General features: G+C 41.2%; 1 protein-coding gene across 1 annotated transcript; it reads left to right on the forward strand.

Moving 5' to 3' along the window:
* The first annotated feature begins 5,044 nt into the window (after positions 1 to 5,044).
* Positions 5,045 to 21,247, forward strand: LOC106588341 (ubiquitin carboxyl-terminal hydrolase MINDY-1). The gene is made up of 10 exons (XM_014177224.2): positions 5,045 to 5,458; positions 5,782 to 7,162; positions 7,847 to 7,904; positions 9,891 to 9,955; positions 16,812 to 16,970; positions 17,077 to 17,179; positions 17,420 to 17,562; positions 17,811 to 18,008; positions 18,312 to 18,455; positions 18,962 to 21,247. Exons 2-10 carry the CDS (start codon positions 6,458 to 6,460, stop codon positions 19,040 to 19,042), a joined length of 1,656 nt encoding a protein of 551 aa, XP_014032699.2. The 5' UTR covers positions 5,045 to 5,458; positions 5,782 to 6,457; the 3' UTR covers positions 19,043 to 21,247.
* Positions 21,248 to 22,832: the final 1,585 nt, after the last annotated feature.

Below are 22,832 nucleotides of genomic sequence, written 5' to 3' on the forward strand. Positions count from 1 at the left end.
TTGGCTCCATTAACAGACAGTTAATCAGATAAGAGAGATCGGTTCCCAATTTAGCCTAACATCATGTTTACATCTGTGCTAGTAATACACGCATATACAGTGCAGTGTCGTAAATTACAGTATACGAATGTTTAGCTAATGTGGGGTAACTAGTAGGCTACAGCTGTCAGTGTTCAGCAAGTTAACATTCAGTCATTTGAAATCCATTAACTCAATTCGATTTTCGTACTTGAACTAAAACGAACATTTGTGATTATCAATCTGTTAACGTTACTCAAAATATTACCACAATTTGCAGATAGCCTGTTTACTATCGTAAAGGTGTAAGAAATTAGAGCTAGCTAAGTTACTTAGTGCAAAGTAGGGCTAGCCATGATCAAACTAGTAATTTGGGCTGGTAGTTGATTTTAAGGTACAGTTATGATAATGGGGATTTGTAATTAAGATTGAGATTGGACTAAAATGTGGGTAATTGGATGCTTAGATGTAACCACAAACTGCCTTATTTTTGCATAGGGTCAATTAAACATGAAAAGAAAGGGAGAGATATCAGATGTATTTAAAAAAAAAAAAAAAAGCACAAATAGGCAGATCAGGTGCAAACAGTCCCTACCTGAGGCTAGTCAGAGTTAGTGGTCAGACTGCATTTTCTATGTTTCGTTTTCCAGGTTTGGCCGAGTATGGTTTCCAATCAGAGGCAGGTGTCTTTCGTTGTCTCTGATTGGAAGCCATACTTAGGCAGCCTGTTTTCCTTTGGTTTTCGTATAGTCGTGGTGCCTTACGGAACTGTTGTTTGTTTATTTTGTTTAAGTGTTCCCTCATTAATAAAAGAAGATGAGCACTCAACACGCTGCGCCTTGGTCCAATCCTTTCAACGCATGTGACAACTACACATTTTAGCAGCTGTTAGTATCTAATCTTGTGGATCCCATAATTATACATTTCCATAGAGATATGACACATTATTTAATGTGTATTTCAGACATTTCAAGATCCAGAGATTGTGTTTGAAAACATTTCCCAGAACTCAGCATGGTACTAGGAAAAGGGCTTTCAACAGCTCCTGGTATAAGGACAATTCATGGCTTGAATATTCTGTAAATCAAGATTCAACTTATTGTTTCGCCTGTAGGCATTTTTCTCTGCCCAATACACCTGAATCTGCCTTCACATCACAGTCAGGTTTTTGTAACTGGAAAAAGGCGTTGTTTAAAGATTCTGGGTTTAAGCTCCATTCGAAGGCAGGGCATCATATCAATGCTATGTACAGTATGCTTGGAATCAGCGTAAAAGGGCTATTGACAGCAACTCATCAATGTTAGATGTCATAAATGAGGACCAGAAAACTGTACTTACATTAAAACAATTGCAGATGTTCTCCTATTAACTGCCACTCAAAATAAAGCGCAGAGAGGTCATCGAGTGTCTGATGACTCTCACAACAAGGGTAATGTTTTGACAATCTTAGAAGAAATAGCAAAGCATGACCCTCATAGAGAAAAGGATGAATGCATGTGGCAATGCTAAGTACACAAGCCACCAAATCCAGAACAAAGTTCTTGAGGGTTTAGCTGAGATGGTACAAAGTGAAATAATAAGAGAAGTAAAAGAAAGGGAAGTTTTTTGTGTAATTGCAGATGAAACCAAAGATTTAAAGAAAAAAGTCTTTAGCTGTGAGGTACTGTCCATGAAAGCTTTTTACACTTTCAGTCAGCTGAAAGCTTAGATGCAGGAGGTCTCACAAAAATTAAATTTGATTGCCTTGAAAAACATGGTCTGGACTACAGAAATAATCGTGTGGGGCAAGGCTATGACGGTGTAATGTGGTCTGTGTGTAGCTTGTGTAGAGGAGTCAAGCGCAGGACAGCAGATATGAGTAAATAAACCTAATTTACTCAAAATAGGCAAATAATATACAATAAAGCAAGCCCACATAACGGACCGTCTTACATACAAACAATTACTCACAAACAAACATTGGGGAAAAGAGGGTTAAATAATGAACAAGTAATTGGGGAATTGAAACCAGGTGTGTAAGACAAAGACAAAACAAATGGAAAATGAAAAGTGGATCGGCAATGGCTAGAAGGCCGGTGACGTCGACCGCCAAACGCCGCCCGAACAAGGAGAGGGACCGACTTCGGCGGAAGTCGTGACAGACGGTGCATCCGTCATGAGCGTAAAGCATTCTGGTGTGTCTACACGGATTAAAAACAGTGAAAGATTTGGATTTTTTTCTGTGCACTGTAATGCACATTGTTTGAATTTGGTTCTTGTCGATGCTGTAAAATCAGTGCCTGAAGCAGTTAACTTTTTTGCTCTCCTGCAGAAGCTTTATAACTTTGTATCTGGCTCATACGTTCATCTCAAGTGGCTTGCAGTTCAGAAAGAGCTGTATCCACAGCAACAGCCCAGGGAACTACAGAGACTTACGGATGTAAGGTGGGCATGCAGATACATGGAATGCCGTAATCTGAAGGACAGGCTTCCAGCAGTTCTGAGAGTGTTACAGGATATCACACTTGAAAATAGTGGTGATAGATCAGTGGAGGCAAGGGGCCTTCTTTTTCAGATAGATTTACATTTCATAGGGCTTTTGGTTACCTTTTGTAAAGTGCTTGGTGATGCCAAATGTCTTTCTGACATGCTCCAATCATGCTCTCTTGACCTAGCAAGGTCTGTGGATCTAGTAGGTGCCTTTACAGACACATTACAGGACCACAGAAGTGAGGGTTACTTTGGAGAACTATTGAAAGAGGTTGAAGAGATTGCAGAGCACTGCAAAATAAGTGAACAAACAGTGTGTAAAAGACAGTCTAAAACAAGCTTAAGATTTCACGACTCATTGATGATGAGCACTGTAGGACAGAAAAATAGAGACCAAAGTGATGGTGAGAGCTTCCAAAGAGCTATCTTTTATTAGGTGCTTGACAGTCTCACAGCTGAGCTGCAGAGGTGTTTTTCAAAGAAGAATTGCGAGATAATGCAAGGGGTCCAGTCTCTCAACCCAAAGAGTACAACATTCTTGAATGAGAAGCCTCTATTTGCTTTTGCTCAGACCTTTGAGTCAGATTTAGAGGACCTCAAAACATGAGGTTCATCAAACCAAGCGGGTTCTTGATAGGAGAGAGAAAAGTGGAAGGGACAGACCGTCTACTCTCCTTGACTTTGTTGTGTTTCTAGAACCTTATAAAGAGGTCTTCCATGAGCTATTTCGACTTTGTAAGATTTATCTCGTTACACCAGTCTGCAGTGCTTCTTGCGAGAGAAGCTTCTCAGCTTTAAAACTGATTAAAACCCACATTAGGACAACAATGGTTGATGACAGGTTAAGTCACCTCAGGAATTGTCAGTGTTGAGTCAAGGAGGGCACGCTGACTCAACGTGGATGAGTTTGTGAAACATTTTGCCAGTTCTCACCAGAACCGCAGAATTATGCTGTTTTAAATCTACCTAGGATAATTTGGCTCTTAGGCGGTCCCTCTGGTCATGATTAAAACCCGGACTGTGTACTAACTAGTACACTGACATTCTAAAATGATAAATCCAAAGGGTATCATGTCACACAGATTTAATTTGGTCTTGATTAGGTCAATTCCAAAACTTTACTTTGCTATTAGTTAACATAATATATGAGCATAAATATGATACTGTAAGTTTGTAATATTGATGGGCACCACAATAATTTATATTTTTCAAGTCCATTTGTGCTTGATACCTGGTATGTCAAATTGCAGTGTGTTTTTTTGTAAATACATTTTTTGGTAAATAAACTATGCAATTTATGTAACACACAAATGCTATCTTATCTCCTTGGTGCTTGAGCTTTATTTTCTGAAAATATTTTGGATGTTCAACACTTATAGACCCAGATTATATATTCATGAAAACAGAGTGACCCAAGTCTCTCCAGTATGTGAGTACTGTGTGTGTGTGTGTGTGTGTGTGTATGTGTGTGTGTGCGTGTGTAAGAAATTGAGCTGCAATTCCGAGGTAGACACACTGACAATTCTGACATATCTGCCACATTACATTACTGACAAAAGTTTGTACTTATAAAAAAGATATGTAACTTAGTAAAGGGAGATGTTAAGTAAGAATTGAACATGTAAATGTTAATTCATAGTCATAACATAGGGTTTGCACGTTTACAGATCTAATTTAACATTTACTTTTCATGTTTCACGCTGGCTTTTCTTACGATCCTAACAATTTACGTATAGATTTTCTTACGATCCTAACGATATGTAAGTTCAACCTATTGGCGCCTATCTCGCTCCATACATCAGTCTCAAGTCAAAGTCTAGTCCAGAGTATTGAGGCTCCAAGTCAAGTTTCAAGCTATTTTATTTTATATCAAGTCTCGTCTCAAGTCATCAAATTTGTGGCTGGAGTCAGACTCGAGTCCAAGCCATGTGAATCGAGTCCACAACTCTGGAGATTTGCATTTGTTTATGGTTTTAGGTACGTTTTTAAGCGCTACTGAACGAAGAGTCGTTTAGGAGCTAAATGAATGGCTCTTTTAGTTGAACTGAGCCAAATGAGCCGGCTCACTGAAAAGACTCGGAATCCACATCACTCGAAAGTGGTTGTGTTTACGCCGGTAAATTCATGACGTCACATGTGTAGGTGTCCCAATAAGCAAGTCCCTCCAGAGCTGTGTGTCCCATACTTTTCACCTCATGACAATATCAACACAACATATTTCCAGAATTTGTATATGTATTTTACCAACACAAATCCTACTTTTAGAATCAGAATGATGGTCAAGACAAGACAAGGGAGAAATTAAGCTGTGTGGGAATGGACGATTATACTATTTTATTCCGTTCCTTCATTAATGAGAGCAGGTGTTCATCCTCTTTATATATCACAGATGTCACACACAGTGTGAGACATCTCATCCATTACACGCTAAACACACATTTTAGACTTTCGTCTCTGCAACAAAACACAGCAAGGAGATATGACGCTCATGAACACGACCAGTATATTTACACCTGCAGTTCTCTCCTCCAACCACTCGTGTCCCCATGAAGATTACATTCACAATCATTTAATGTAGCTGGTATTTGATTAATTCGCATATTTGCTGAGCATTTTCTTTTTTTTTCCCGAAATATTTTTGGTTTGCATATTATACTAAATGTATTTTATGTTTGTAGCATGGTGCATGACATCTAAAAATGAGTCCCCCCCCTGTGGTTAATGCAGCTCGGGACATCATTGTTTACAGACTGTGGTCACAGATATACAAATATTTGCTGTGGTAGTACAAGAGGAAGTAAAGTGGAGTAAGCGAGTTCAAGATAGCGACTGAGGAGACCGTGGCATGTAAATAGCATGGCTTTGTCAGCCAGCGAAGCTCGTTAACGTTTTCTGTTGATTGAACCAACAACAGTCTGCATTTCAGTACTTTTTGTTGTTGTTGCCATTTACGCTGTCAACTGGCTTCGTGGTAAGTTATTTTATTTTCTGCTGGTCAGCTAACGTTAGCTAGCCAGCTGCCAACATCATTGAGATGGTCATTGCCGGGTAACGTTAGTGATGGGAGCTATCAACTTCTGAGCTTCACCACGAGGCTATAGCCAGCTATGGTCCGGACGGTAGTCAGTTCTGGTGTTACTTGGCAGATGCAACATTTTCTAGACCGACTTTATAGTTAGCGTTACCATCTCAGTATTTTGTCAACCCCGGGGTCAGTCCTATCACGTAGTTAGAATAATCATTTGTGTTGTTAGAGAATAAGTTATTTCCCTGACTGATCTTTTTTTCTTGCAGGTATGGTACAATTTTGTAAGAATATGGTTACGCGAATTCTCCAGCTGATATTTTCAGACGAAGCTAAGAAGTCAACCATACCGCGCTGATATCCTAAAAACATACTGAGTCATCCATGTCACGAGGCAAGGGACAAGCTTGACCAGCTCCATCTCCCTTGTCACTTGTCCATCTCTCTGGTGTATTCCATTGTATAGTCAGGAAAATCACAACTTTTCTAACCAGATAAGTTTTGCCTCCCCCAAAGATAGATTTGCTCTAGGTTGTAGCTGCAATGTACTTTTGTTAAGGTTAAATTGATATATATTTTGTGTAAATATCGTTATCTTTTGTCAGAGGAAATCTTGTAGAGTTTTTTTGAAATCCACTCTGTCTTACAGTCTGAATGACATAAAACCGACAGAGTGACTGTGGATTCTGCTGTAGCCGTCCATTAACCCTGTTTTGCAAACTAAGGACACTGTTACTCAGGAATACCAGGGAACTGATTGTCGAGTAGATTTCCCTCGAGGTTCTCCTAGAAGGTCACTGCCAACTTTTAAAGCCGTGAATATACTTAATGTAAAGGGCTGAGTTTGTTTTTCTATGCTTATACAGCCTAAGCCTGAAGTAGTCTTTACCGACGACTTGGCCTTATTTTCTATTGATTAAGTGCTATATTGAACATTACCCAGCTATGGCGGATTCTGGCACAGAGATAGTCAGAGGAGATCTCCTGAGCGTTGTCAAAGATGACTGCTCTCTGACAGAGGCCATTTCTGAAGAGGGCGGCCTTACACCAGGGTCCTCTGTGGCTAAAGAAAGCCACAAAGCAGAACCCTTGGACCGTGAAGATTCCACCAAAGTCCCATCAGTCAAGACCCAAATTATGGAAGCAGAAGGTTCTGACAAACACAGTGGAACCGCACTCACGCCAGCCGCCACGTGTGCCGCCATGTCTGAAAATGACACAACAGAAGAAGCTCAATCCACCCCGCAGAGCCAAACTCTGACCGAAGTGAACGGGGAGAGCTCAGAGGCCATGTTTGGAAGGTCGGACGAGAATAGCCAGTCGGCTACAAGCGACTCTCCCTCCTCCATCCGCAGCCTGGAGTTCTTCGAGGGCAACACCGGGAATGACGAGCCATTGTCGTCCTACTCTGCCCTGGGAAACGAGGGCCGCTCCCCCTCTGCTGACGTCCCCGGCCTGGTCAGTGACGTCCTGGCTGCCGCAGCCACGGGAGGAGCCACCGCCGCCCCGGACCCAGAGCCCATGATGCCGGCCTACTACTTTGTGAAATGGATCACCTGGAAGGAGAAGAAGACACCCATCATCACGCAGAGTGAGAACGGGCCCTGTCCCCTACTGGCCATCATGAACACCCTGTTTCTGCGCTGGAAGGTAATGTTGGACTGTAGAAACAGCTATATAGGACTAATGGGGTCCATGATTACGCATCTCAATTGTTTTAAGTGGCTTTAGGCCTACATCTGCACTGATCTCAAAACATATGATAGGGTAAAGCAGTATATTGTAGGACTATTGGGGGATTTTGCATTCACTGGTCTGTTTCTTTTCAGATCAGTGCATATCAATGGAAGGAGACAAAAAAAGAAGGCTACTTTAGACTATTGAGATGCACGTTGCAAAATCCCCCAATATTCCTAAAATATACTGCTTTACCCTGTCATATGTTTTGAGATCAGTGCAGATGAAGTAGGCCTAAAGCCACTTAAGACAATTGAGATGTGTAATTGGCCTTCTTAAGGTGACTGAGAATAAGGGTGAGGATGACATCCGAGGTGTGTATGCATGCCAGAATTAGTGACATGACACAGGCGTGAGGGAAGTTTCTAGAAGCAGGAATTACAGGTTCACGTTAGGGTGTGATGAGCCGTAGTTAAGAGAACACCAAAGCCTTCTGAATCCTATAATCTTGTTTGTACCATCAACATCTTTCAAAATCGAGGCAACACAGAATTTACGTTTATAAATGGCAGGATGTCAGCTTCAGAGACTATTGTTTTAATGAACATTGGTCAAGAAAGTGCTTACAAATTATAATCATGTGTGATTTGTCTTCAGGCCAAGCTACCCGCCCAAACAGAAGTAGTCACCACAGAGGACCTGATGGCTCACCTTGGTAAGAAACAAGGAAGTGTATTGACTGTACATCCATACAGACTTTGTTACACTGAAGTTATTGCTTTGTAACTTCCAGTAAACAACACATTTTCATACATTACACTGAGGTTGTCATGAACACATGAAAATACGAGTAACTAAAGAGACTGCATATTATCAGGCAGTAAATTAAAGATCATCTCTGGCCCTATGCTCCAGGAGCCAAGGGCTTCAGTCATTGAAAGATCTAGCAAATTGGAAACGCAGTCAACTCTGACCATTACCATGGAGAAATACAGTGCCTTCAGAAAGTATTCACGCCCCTTGACTTTTTGTGTTACCGCCTGATTTTGAAATGGATTCAATTGAGATTTTGTGTCACTGGCCTACACACAATACCCCACCACGTCAAAGTGGAATTGTGTTTTTAGAAATGTTTACAAATTTAATTAAAAGGGAAAATGCCTCGAGTATTCAACCCTTTTGTTATGGCAAGCCTAAATAAGTTCAGGAGTACAAATGTGCTTAACAAATCACATAAGTTGCATGGACTCACTGTGTGCAGTAATAGTGTTTAACATGAATATTTTAAATGACTACCTCATCTCTGTACCCCACACATACAATTACAGTGCATTCAGACCCCTTTTACTTTTTCCACATTTTGTTACCTTACAGCCTTATTCTAAAATTGATGAAATCACAGATGAGGGGAGAAAAAACAATTTAACACATTTTAGAATAAGGCTGTAATGTAACAAGCCAAGGGGTCTGAATACTTTCCGAATTCACTGTATTGGTAAGGTCCCTCAGTCGAGCAGTGAATTTCAAACAGATTCAACCATGAAGACCAATGCCGTGCGACGATGGGCACCTATTGGTAGATGGGTACAAAAAAACACCCAGTCACACTACAAAGATACAAGTGTCACTCCTAACTCAGTTGCCGTAGATGAAGGAAACCACTCAGGGATTTCACCATGAGGCCAATAGTCACTTTAAAACAGTTTAATTGCTGTGATAGGAGAAAACTGAGGATGGATCAACAACATTGTAGTTACTCCACAATACTAACCTAAATGACAGTGTGAAATGAAGCCTGTACAGAATCAAAATATTACAAAACATGCATCCTGTTTGCAATAAGGCACTAAAGTAAAACCGCAAAAAAGGTTAACTTTATGTCCTGAATACAAACATTATGTTTGGGGCAAACACAACACATCACTGAGTATAACTCCATATTTTCAAGCATGGAGGTGGCTGCATCATATTATGGCTATGCTTGCCAGCAGAAAAGACAGGGGAGATTTTTGGGATGAAAAGAAACGGAATAGAGCTAAGCACAGGCCAAATCCAACTCGAAAACCGGAAGACAAACACTGGAAGACAAATTCCCCTTTCAGCAGGACAGTAACCTAACACACAAGGCCAAATATACACTGAAGTAACTTACCAAGATGACATTGAATGTTCCCGAGTGGCCTAGTTACAGTTTTGACTTAAATCGGTTTGAAAATCTATGGTAAGACTTGGCTATCTATCAATGCTGAACAACCAACTTGACAGATCAAATAATTTGTTTAAGAATAATGTGCAAATGTTGTAGAATCCAGGTGTGCAAAGCTCTTAGAGGCTTACCCAGAAAGACTCTACAGCTGTAATCACTGCCAAAGGTAAATATAACATGTATTGACACACGTGTGAATTCTTATGTAAATGAGATCTGTATTTAATTTAATACATTTGCAAACATTTCTAAAAACATGTTTGCACTTTCTCCTTATGGGGTAGTGTGTGTGTGTGTGTGTGTGTGTGTGTGTGTAGATGGGTGAGAACATATAATCAATTTAGAATTCAGGCTGTAACACAACAAAGTGGGTATGAATGCTTTCTGAACGCACTGTATATCATAACACGCATTTCTGTTTGGCTCACTCACTGTCTGAAAACCAGATTACCCATTTTTGTTTTTATACTCCCGCACTTTGTGTTTCTGCCACAGGGGAGTGCGTATTGTCCATCAAACCCAGGGAGGAGGCTGAGGGAATGGAGCTCAACTTTCAGCAGGTAAACTCACCTCTGTATAAACACACATCTGTCCACTTGGCTTATTTATGACACTGTCGGTGTCTGAATGTTTTTTCGGAAGCTGCGCTAGCGTGGGTGCATTTGTGTTTGGACGTGTGCGTCTGCAGGTGCAGGTCTGTCTGCGTTGTCTACTTCACAGGAGGTTGGGGGCACCTTTTTAATTGGGGAGGATGGGCTCGTGGTAATTGCTGGTGTGGAATAAGTTAAATTGTTTCAAATAAATCAAACAAATGGCTTCCATGTGTTTGCCATTCCATTTACAACCGTTCCGGCCATTATTATGAGCCGTCCTCCCCTCAGCAGCCGCCAATGGTCTATATTTTTGTAGCTGTGTGCACAAAATTGTGTGTGTGGTTGGGTGTAAGTTAGTGACAAATTTTTAAGGGGAAGTGGAGTTCACAGCAGAGGCAGAAGCCTGTGTCATCAGTGCTAAGTCACACCAGCTGCCACTAGAGTACCACAATAAGGAGTTTAGGGAATAACAAGGATTCAAAATGACTGAACTGAAAATGTACAGTAAGGTGTAAGCCTCAAACAAATGGGTGGCACCTGTGTGGATGCAGCCAATTCACTTAATGGTCATTAGCAGCTCTTTATTACAAAGTGACTTCAAGTCAAGCCATCTGTTTGGTATGTGTGGCTCATGCAGGAATCAAACCCATGTTCTTGATGTTGTAAGCACCATGATCCAACCACCTGGCTCTGACACACATGGGGTTCAGAGCTAATCAATGTGGTTCCTTTACGGGTGAACCCAATTATTCGACTGGACTATAGGCTGTTGGTCGACCAATTTTTATTTTATTGTCGAGCAGTGTGGTGTGTGTGTGTGTGTGTGTGTGTGTGTGTGTGTGTACAGTTGAAGTCTTGACGTTTACATACACTTAAGTTGGAGTCATTAACTCGTTATTCAACCACTCCACAAAGTCTGGTTAACAAACTATAGTTTTGGCAAGTCGGCTAATTTGTGCACGACACAAGTAATTTTTCCAACAATTGTTTACAGACAGATTATTTCACTTATAATTATAATTCCAGTGGGTCAGAAGTTTACATACACTAAGTTGACACGGCCTTTAAACAGCTTGGAAAATTCCATAAAATTATGTCATGGCTTTAGAAGCTTCTGATAGGCTAATTGACATCATTTGAGTCAATTGGAGGTGTACCTGTGGATGTATTTCAAGGCCTACCTTCAAACCCAGTGCCTCTTTGCTTGACATCATGGGAAAATCAAAAGAAATCAGCCAAGATCTCAGAAAATAAATTAAAGAGCTCCACAAGTCTGGTTCATCCTTGGGAGCAATTTCCAAATGCCTGAAGGTACCACGTTCATCTGTACTAACAATAGTACGCAAGTTTAAACACCATGGGACCACGCAGCCATCATACCGCTCAGGAAGGAGACGCATCCTATCTCCTAGAGAGGAACGTACTTTGGTGCGAAAAGTGCAAATCAATCCCAGAACAACAGCAAAGGACCTTGTGACAATGCTGAAGGAAACGGGTGCAAAGTATCTATATCCACAGTAAAACGAGTCCTATATCGACATAACCTGAAAGGCCGCTTAGCAAGGAAGAAGCCACTGCTCCAAAACCGCCATAAAAAAGCCAGACTACGGTTTGCAACTGCACATGGGGACAAAGATTGTACTTTTTGGAGAAATGTCCTCTGGTCTGATGAAACAAAAATGGGCCATAATGACCATCGTTATTTTTGGAGGATAAAGGGGGAGGCTTGCAAGCCGAAGAACACCATCCCAACTGTGAAGCACAGGGCTGGCAGCATCATGTTGTGGGGGTGCTTTGCTGCAGGAGGGACTGGTGCACTTCACAAAATAAATGGCATCATGACGAATGAAAATGATGTGGATATATTGAAGCAACATCTCAAGACATCAATCAGGAAGTTAAAGCTTGGTCGCAAATGGGTTTTCCAAATGGACAATGACCCCAAGCATACTTCCAAAGTTATGGCTTAAGGACAACAAAGTCAAGGTATTGGAGTGGCCATCACAAAGCCCTGAGCTCAATCCCATAGAAAATGTGTGGGCAGAACTGAATAGGCATGTGCGAGCAAGGAGGCCTACAAACCTGACTCAGTTACACCAGCTCTTTCAGGAGGAATGGGCCAAAATTCACCCAACTTATTGTGGGAAGCTTGTGGAAGGCTACCCAAAACGTTTGACCCAAGCTAAACAATTTAAAGGCAATGCTACCAAATACTAATTGAGTGTATGTAAACTTGTGACCCACTGGGAATGTGATGAAAGAAATAAAAGCTGAAATAAATCATTCTCTCTACTATTATTCTGCCATTTCACCTTCTTAAAATAAAGTGGTGATCCTAACTGACGTAAGACAAGGAATTTTTACTAGGATTAAATGTCAGGAATTGTGAAAAACTGAGTTTAAATGTATTTGGCTAAGGTGTATGTAAACTTCTGACTTCATACATACATACATACATGCATACATACATACATACATACATACATACATACATACATAAAGCTGTCAAAATGGCTTAAGAACAACAAAGTCAAGGTATTGGAGCGGCCATCACAAAGCCCTGACCTCAATCCCATAGAAAATTTGTGGGCAGAACTGAAAAAGCACACGCACACACACACACACACACACACACACACACACACACACACACACACACACACACACACACACACACACACACACACACACACACACACACACACATTTATTTATTTCGCACTAGAAACCGTTCTTCTTTGCTCCCATCTCAGTGAACTAGTCCATTGCTGAGGCCGCAGGGATGGCACAGTCCAAAAAGAATGGGAGTGTAGCTGCACAATGCACAACTCGCTCCCGCCAGTTTGTGCACATTCATTGATTCATAACTTCCCTGTGGGAATTGTTTGTGTTTTGATTGTTAGTACCGTAATTTTCGGACTATTAAGCGCACCTGAATATAAGCCGCACCCACTGAATTCAAAAAAAAAATATATATATATATATATTTTTAACATAAATAAGCCGCACATGTCTATAAGCCGCAGGTGCCTACCGGTACATTAACCTGTTATGGCTAGGGGGCAGTATTTTCACGGCCGGATAAAAAACGTACCCGATTTTAATCTGATTATTACTCCTGCCCAGAAACTAGAATATGCATATAATTATTAGCAGTTTCTAAAACTGTTTGAATGGTGTCTGTGAGTATAACAGAAGTCATTTGGCAGGCCAAAACCTGAGAAGATTCCATGCAGGAAGTGCCCTGTCTGACAATTTCTTGCCCTTCTTGATTATCTCTATCCAATACAGGGGATCTCTGCTGTTACGTGACACTTCCTACGGCTCCCATGGGCTCTCAGAAGGCGGCAAAAAGCTGCATCGTGGCTTTGCAGGCTCTGGCTGAAAAACATTCGCGCGTTTGGATAGTGGCCAGTCACAGTACTATGAAACTGAGGCGCGTGCACGAGTCGACTCCACTGTTTATTTTCTCTCTCTTTGAACGAAAACCACCAGTCCCGGTCGGAATATTATCGCTTTTTTACGAGAAAAATTGCATAAAAAATGATTTTAAACAGCGGTTGACATGCTTTGAAGTACGGTAATGGAATATTTAGGAATATTTTGTCACGAAATGCGTCGTGCACGTGGCCCTTATTTACACTTCGGATAGTGTCTTGAACGTACGAACAAAACGCCGCTATTTGGATATAACTATGGATTATTTTTAACCAAACCAACATTTGTTATTGAAGTAGCAGTCCTGGGAGTGCATTCTGACGAAGAACACCAAAGGTAATCAAACTTTTGTAATAGTAAATCGGAGTTTGGTGAAGGCTAAACTTGCTGGGTGTCTAAATAGCTAGCCCTGTGATGCCGGGCTATGTACTCAGAATATTGCAAAATGTGCTTTCACCGAAAAGCTATTTTAAAATCGGACACCTCGATTGCACAAAGGAGTTCTGTATCTATAATTCTTAAAATAATTGTTTTTTGTGAACGTTTATCGTGAGTAATTTAGTAAATTCACCGGAAGTGTTCGGTGGGAATGCTAGTTCTGAACGTCACATGCTAATGTAAAAAGCTGGTTTTTGATATAAATATGAACTTGATTGAACAAAACATGCATGTATTGTATAACATAATGTCCTAGGGTTGTCATCTGATGAAGATCATCAAAGGTTAGTGCTGCATTTAGCTGTGGTTTTGTTTTTTGTGACATTATATGCTAGCTTGAAAAATGGGTGTCTGATTATTTTTGGCTGGGTACTCTGCTGACATAATCTAATGTTTTGCTTTCGCTGTAAAGCCTTTTTGAAATCGGACAGTGTGGTTAGATAAAGGAGAGTCTTTAAAATGCTGTAAAATAGTCATATGTTTGAAAAATTGAAGTTTTTGTATTTTTGAGGAATTTGTAATTCGCGCCACGCCTATCATTGGATATTGGAGCAGGTGTTCCGCTAGCGGAACGTCTAGATGTAAGAGGTTAAAACAAATTAACTTTACACAGGCTTTAACGAAACACTGCTTGTAACAAAAAATAAAAAATTTGCAGTAAGCTTTAGTTGTCTTTTTGCACTGAGTCAATTCCTCACACTGCTGTTTCCAACGTCTTATCGTTGACTCATTAAGACCAAGCTCCCGTGCAGCAGCTCTATTTCCTTTTCCAACAGCCAGATCAATCGCCTTCAACTTGAAAGCTGCATCATATGCATTTCTCCGTGTCTTTGCCATGATGAGGGTGACAAAATGACTACCGTAATCAGAATGATGGGAAGTTTGAGAGTGCTCGATTTAATCTAAACAGTAAACAAAAAAGTGGTTTGACCTTAACCCGTTCGGCAATTTCATTGGTCTAATGAAAGCTTCATGCCACCAAAAAACTGAGCACGTCAAAGAATGTGTTTTCTTTTGGAGAAAAAAAATTGAAAGCGGGAAAAATCCATATATTAGCCACGTCATTGTTAAGCCGCGAGGTTCAAAGCGTGGGAAAAAAGTTGCGGCTTATAGTCCGGAATTTACGGTATATCAATTCACCATTTACATAGGGTATATCACCTGTAGTAAATTTACTGGTAATTGCTTCAATTTCTAATCTACAATTTTTGTTAGGTTACGTTAATGCATTCAATATATTATTATTCCAGTATTTTACTGTTCTCATTGTTGGAGTGGACACATTGTTTGCAGAGTTCATAACCTATGCTACACTTGAGAAACAAGTTTTGGTTTATTTAATTCCATTTACGAGTTTTGTCAATTTTTGTCCTTGTCTTTTGTTTGGAGCAGTCCTGTCAATGTTGAGTAAGGACACGCACCTGATTACGCATAGAAGTAGGTTTATATGCTACCTGGCCTGCTTGCAAATGTAGGCATATAAATGTGCCCATTTGGTGTTTCTGATAGTATTTCTGATTGGATTAATGCACCACCACTGTGGTGCTTCTCAAATGAATATTCTCCTCAAACAGCAAGCAAACAAAGTCTATTTTTACATCCATTGAGTGACAATTCCACAATGTATTTTCAATATCTTTCCAGTTATCTCCATTTTGATAACAACTCGGCGAGAAAATGAAAAATGTAATGCTCTGATCCAGTGGAATGTCATAAAATAGGCCTACCTGATTACTTCTTATCGCTTGCGCAAATTGCCTACAGCTGTGTCTGTCCGAGCTCACTGGTACACTGAATATTTTCTGCAATGTTGCAAGGAGCTTCAGGCCCAACCCAAGCTAATAGTTGATACAATGTTTCAAGTTCGTTGCAGACAGGCCATGTGTATTTTTGTCAGGATATTTTCTACCTGCAGGCTGCAATGTTTTTATTTGTTGGCTTTTATAGACTTTTTTTACTTAGCCCAGTTGGCAGTGTAAGTTACTTTTTAAGTTTGTTTCATTTAGATTTGGATAGAATTGTCATTAACCAGATGAATGATTTTGAGATACGAAGACGTTGTTAGTATAAATGAAATGAAAATGTGCATATGAAAACCATAACTGGCACGCAGATTGGTAGAAATGGTAAGATAAATTGGCATTCCACAGGAGAGTTTCCCGACTCCTCGTGTAGCCTATTACCAGCAACTTCAGGAGAGTAATGGCAGAATCGGAGAAAGCCGTAATGGGAGGAGGATTTTTTTCTTTTTTTCTTCTTCTGGTTATTTTGATCTCTTGCTCCCTGTTGAGTCTTTTGTGTCATATTTCATCAGTGATCTTGACAAGCTAAATACATATAGTTGATTTTATTAAACACAGGGTGTGTATACATATGGAAAAATACACGTTTTAAAATTGACTAATCGATTGGTCGAAAGAACAGACTACTTTCGGTCGACCCATATTTTCTTAAAGGGACAACCCTAGGTTCATTTTTCATTGCTAAACTCAGAGGATTCTAGTTAACTGCTCAGTTTCACTCAAACACCATATTGTAGGAGTCGACAGTGACAGACATTTTAGGTATGCTTGAGAGTGCAGGTCTCTTGGAAACACTTGTGAACTTTGAACTACAAGATTAACCTGCATATCCACTTAGCTTTATCCTTCAGCATTCTCATACCTTACATGTCAATGGAACTGAGGTGTAAACCATATGAGAAAATTATTTAGGAACAGCTGATACTGTTCTTCTGTGCAACCAACTCTACATCGTATGCAAGTACGATTCCATTCCATCTCAACAAAAAATATTAATTCAAATGACTCTTAGAAAATGGTCTGATCTTCAATTCTAGAAGTTCATCTCAAAATCGACTGTAATCGAAACAGTAGTAACCCCCAACCCAGGTTTCCAACATCTGTAGTTTTCTAATAAACATCATTTTTTATCTTTGAATCCGCAGAACATGAGCGATGCCATGGCAGTTCTGCCAAAGCTGTCCACGGGCCTTGACGTCAACGTGCGCTTCACAGGTGTGTCGGACTTTGAGTACACACCAGAGTGTATCGTCTTTGACCTGCTGGATATCCCACTCTACCATGGCTGGCTGGTGGACCCTCAGGTAAGCGACATTTGTAGAACATGTGAAGGTAAAAGCCCTCCTTTCACAATTAATGCCCCAAATCCCTTGTTTTGGGCTTCAGTTTAAAAGTATTTTCTTTCTCCAGAGCCTTGAGATGGTGGCAGCGGTGGGAAAGCTAAGCTACAACCAGCTGGTAGAGAAGATCATTGGCTACAAGCATTCGGACGACAGCAGCCGTGTCAGTGAAGGTACAGGACCTTCTGAATCCTTACTTGACATACATTTGAGTTGTCACCAACCCTTGTCCTGGTGAGCTACAGGTGGTGCAGACTTATATTCAAGCCCAGCTCTAATAAACTGGTTTTATTGATGAGGGTCTTGATGGGAAGTTGATCAAATAATCCCAATTGCATTCTGTTCACTTGGCCGTTTCCTCTGTAATACAGCTATTCCCCTTACTCTCTTATGCTGACACTTCTCCGTCTCAGGTTTGGTGGCAGAGCAGTTTCTGGAGTCCACAGCGACCCAGCTATCGTACCACGGACTTTGTGAGCTCAACACTACAGTCAAGGAGGGCGAGCTGTCTGTATTCTTCAGAAACAACCACTTTAGCACTATGATAAAGCACAAGGTGCGTGTGTGTGCGTGCGTGTTGGTAAGGGAATTTATCAATGGCTCAATCTATAGGGTGCAACATATAGAACCTTGCAGATAGAAATGGCATATATAGATAAGACTGTATTGTACATGACAGCGACATATAGCACGTTCTGTAACGTTCCCTCAAGCGCCCTGCAGTAGCACAACGTTCTCTAAAACGCTGCTTACCACCACCCCCCCAGTGAATGACTTCTAACCTTTGACCTTGTGACCCCACAGGGCCACCTGTACCTGTTGGTGACAGACCAGGGCTTCCTGCAGGAGGAGGGGCTGGTGTGGGAGAGCCTACACAACGTGGAGGGCGACGGCAACTTCTGCGACTCAGACTTCCGCCTGTGCCACCCGCCCCAGAGGAGCGTCCTCGTGACACAGCCCGACAATCTCACGCCCCAGCAGCAGCAGAGACAGATCGACCAGGTCAGTGACCCCCCCCCCCCACTCCACAACACACCGCCACCATTTTTCGTTTGAGGATACCTGTTGATTGAGAAGGGGGGCAGTATCCAATGCGCCACAGAGACGATCTCCATGTCTTATGCTGCAGCTAGATACTTACGTTATTTTTATGTGTAGAACTGCCACGCTGTCTGTGTCTAACGTGATCCTAACTTGAGATCTGTATGTACTGTAAATCATGCATGGACGTTAAGGTTTTCAGCCTCTATGCACATTTCCATGACTACACATTCACTCACCTCGTGGTGTATGCTTGGTTGCCAGGACTACCTGGTGGCCATGTCTCTGCAGCAGCAGCAGGGGGCGGCCCCGGGGCCCGTCAGTGACCTGGACCTGGCCAGACGGCTGCAGGAGGAGGAGTACCAGCAGCAGCAGCAACAAGGTCCCTCCCAGGCCCCAGCACAGCAGGTAACCAACCACACACTATCAAGACATTTACTAGAAGGAAAGATGGTGCCCTCTCTAGGCTTTACTTCAACAGTATGACAGATTTACACAATACAACAGTATAGACCTGTGATATTCAAGACTTCCCCATGAATATATATATATTTTTTTAATGCAATTTTGAGTAAATTTATTTTTCTTTTAATTTGGATAAGAGATGAATTTAAGGTTATTTCTTGATGTAAAAATCAAAATGAAATTCTGGCTGAAAAAATGGGGTCCCCGCTGAAAATGTTTGACTACTGGTATAGACAATTGGTAAAGAAAGTGTCCCCTGGTGATTTTTCCATCACACTACAATTTATTTGAGCAGAAAATATGAAGGACTCATTGCACTCTTTCACCACGGTGCAGTGTTGTACTTTTCTGGTACTAGGTTAAAAGACAACTTTCTGTTATCTTTGATTCACAAACGTCCTACATAGAAGCTTGTCCATTTCCTGTATGAATGTTTGTTTTGCTTCCAGGTGAGAGGTCAAGTGGCAGCCAAGCCGGGAGGTCAGAGGAGACGGGAGAAAAAGGATGATTCCGACTGTGCCATATTATAGCGACACCTAAACTTACCCTAGTCCCCATTAGCCTGCACTTCATTGCATTAAGCCAACCCCTAACACACACACACACACACAGTTAGGGGATTGTGCCCCTGCCATCTCAATGCCAAACTCACCCTTCACACTAAACCTAACCTCGAGGTTGTACCTCACTCACTACCTCCCCATTTCTCACCCTTGTTCTTCTTTGAACATCCAGGCCAGAAAGTGGCAGTACTAGTCCCGCTTTGCTAGACCACAGAATAGTATCTAAACGTGAATTGAGGCTGCAGAGAGGAAATCCAACGCAGTTAGTTGGTTACAGCAGCTGGGAATCATCCAAGACACGTCACAACCCAGGTAGAGTCACACATCAGGGGTCGTCTTCTATTCAGCTATCACTGCCCCTCTTGAGGAATATGAGAGAAGTTTGTAACTGTGGTCTGGTTTGGTTTCTATGGCAACGAGGCAGGCAGTGGTCTGATTTGTAAGATAAGTGGACAGAAAGTGAAGGTCTAAATTTTAAAGGGAAGTCACTACAGCTCTGACCAACTGATGCATCTTAATGGCTGATGCAACTTTTGAAATGGCAAAGAGTCGCCTTAGAAAGCCCTGTTTTTAAGCAAACTGTCGGGTAGTCGTCATCTGACGCATTTAAGCCATGATGGAAACTCGAGTACATTCCTGTCCTATACAGAACAATGCACAATTATGCCTGGGTGGAGAAGCGGACTCTGCAAGCCCGAGGAACGAACGAAGAGATGGCCTTGAGGGCCGTGTTCCCCAAAGTCCTATCTGCTAGAGTAAGCATGGGCTTTACTTTCGCTGTCATAATGGTGTACTATGCTGTAGTTAGTAGCAGGGAGGAATTATACAGAAGTAGAATGGTATGGGCAGTGAAGGGGTTCTGCTGGAGCATCTTTTGTGGATGACTTTTAAGATCAGTGGGGGGTTAAAGATGACTATATGGGAATAAGAGTCGCATTAAAGGTCCAATGCAGCTGTTTTTATCTCAATTTTAAATAATTGCTAGGTAAGAATTTAAATGGTCAAAAAGAAACAAATGGCTTCTTAGGAAAGAGCAATTTCTGGAGCAAGAATTTTGATAGGACTGTCTGTCTGCGAGTGGTCTGAGTGGGGAGGGGAAACCTGAAAATTAGCTGAGAGGTTTGGAACTCTTTCTTATTGGTCTATTAACCCATTTCAGGCAGGCCAAAATTTCATCCCACCACCACAGGCTAATATTTCTGAATTTAACAGTATTATTCCAACATCAGTGTGGAAATATATATATATATATATACACATACACTGAACAAAAATATAAATGCAACAGTTTCAATAATTTTGAAGTTACAGTTCATATAACGAAATCAGTCAATTGAAAGAGAAATAAATTAGGCCGTAATCTATGTATTTCACATGACAGGGCAGGGGTGCAGCCATGGTTGGACCTGGGAGAGCATAGGCCCACCCACTTGGGAGCCAGGCCCAGCCAATCAGAATGGGTTTTTCCCAACAAAAGGGCATTATTACAGACAGACATTATGGTAGAGAAATTAACATAACATTTTCTGGCAACCGCTCTGGTGGACATGTCAGCCATGCCACTCAACTTGATACCTCTGTGGCATTGTGTGACAAAACTGCACATTTTAGTGGCCATTAATTGTCCCCAGCACAAGGTGCACCTGTGTAATGATCGTGCTGTTTAATCAGCTTCTTGATATGCCACACCTGTCAGATGGATGGATTATCTTGGCAAAGGAGAAATGCTCACTAACAGGGATGTAAACTAATTTGTGCACAAAATTTGAGAGAAATACACTTTTTGTGCATATGGAATATTTCTGGGATCTTTTACTTCAGCTCATGAAACATGGGGCCTACACTTTACATGTTGCGTTAATATTTTTGTTCAGTCTACATAAGACAGGTAAATCACGTTTTTGACTGCACTGGGCCTCCAAGCAAATCTGGCGCTTGAAGCAACTATGAGAAGTCTGCATTTGATTTACAGTACTTAACGAATAAAGTTCAGGCAGTTAATTCAGTTTTGAGACGGTCGGTTACACAGGTCCTTTTGAAGTAGCTTTAGGGGGAGGGGCTTTTATCAACACTACAGAAATAGACCACACCTTGACGCCAAGTGTTAATCGTCGCCACTTCTTGCTTTGAATTTACTTTGTCATGTCAGTAAATTAAAATCTAAACAAATGATCATGGTGTTCAATGACTCATTTGTTGTCTGTAAATATCATTAATTACTTCACATAATCGACTCATACAACCAATCCTTCGGGGCCGTCTTGAAACACCATATCTTAGATGCCTCTCTGCCTCTTGCTTTATTCTATTATTTATTTTCCATCTTGTCAACTTTTTCTGTTTTGTCTTTGAGAGAGAGAGATATACTGTGTACAAAACATTAAGAACTCTTTTCATGACAGACTGACCAGGTGAATCCAGTTGAAAGCTATGATCCCTTATTGATGTCACTTGTTAAATCCACTTCAATCAGTGTAGATGAAGGGGAGGAGACCGGTTAAAGAAGGGTTTTTAAGCCTTGAGACATGGATTGTGTATCTTAAATCAAAGTTTATTTGTCATGTGCGCCGAATACAACAGGTGTAGACCTTACAGTGAAATGCTTACTTACAGGCTCTAACCAATAGTGCAAAAAAAGGTATTAGGTGAACAATGGGTAAGTAAAGAAATAAAAACAACATTAAAAATACAGTGAAAAATATAAGTTATGTAATTTATTTTTCCGCTCCCGTTAGCCAATGTGTGGGAGCACTGGTTGGTCGGCCCAATTGAGGTAGTATGTACATGAATGTATAGTTAAAGTGACTATGCATATATGATAAACAGAGTTTATCAGCAGCGTAAAAGAGGGGTTGAGGGGGCACACAGTGCAAATAGTCCGGGTAGCCATTTGATTACCTGTTCAGGAGTCTTATGGCTTGGGAGTAAAAACTCTCCTCTCCTCCCTTTGTTCTTTCTCTTCATCGTCTCTTTTAGAGCAGTTCTATCTATCTTCTCTTCCTGAGAAGGGAGTTTGGCAATTGTAGTGTGAGAATCTTACTTTCATCCCTGTTGTTCTTTGTATCCATCTGAGAGGGATTGTGCCAGCATAGAGAATATTTGATGCCCTGAGTCTGACAACTGACAAACCTGAAATACACACACACACACGACCACCCTCATTTACAGCCTTGGGCACATATTTAACACACTTAGACATGACCAAGTCATTCAGTAATGTAGCCTATTCCTATTATCACACATTTACATGCTGTATTAACACACACAGAGTACAGACTTACCAGGTGATGCAGCACTGCGGCCGCAAGTCAGCCTCATTGTCTACAACCACATTTTCAAAGTCAAGATAAGTTTATAATGCTGTGTTTTCTGAAAATCTATTGAAAAGTGATTTGTCTGTTGTTCAGTTTAAGGCTACTTACACGTGGGTGTCTGGTCCTAGAACCTTTTTGAAATGATTTATTTATTTAACTGACTTACTTGCCTAGTTAATAAAGGTTAAGAACAAATTCTTATTTTACAATGACGGCCTACCCCAGCCAAACCCTCCCCCAACCCAGATGACGATGGGGGAGGGTTCGCGATCGCGGCCGGTTGTGATACAGCCCGGGTTCAAACCAGGGTCTGTAGTGACAGCAGTGCCATAGATCGCTGCGTCACTCGGGAGCCCTGGTGTGTTCTCACCAATGGCGTTCTGTATAGAGGGTCCATTTGAGGAATTTTGTAAGGATATTACAGCAGAATTTTTACTTCCAGT

The sequence above is a fragment of the Salmo salar genome, chromosome ssa27, assembly GCF_905237065.1.
Source record: "Salmo salar chromosome ssa27, Ssal_v3.1, whole genome shotgun sequence".
Lineage (NCBI taxonomy): Eukaryota > Metazoa > Chordata > Actinopteri > Salmoniformes > Salmonidae > Salmo > Salmo salar.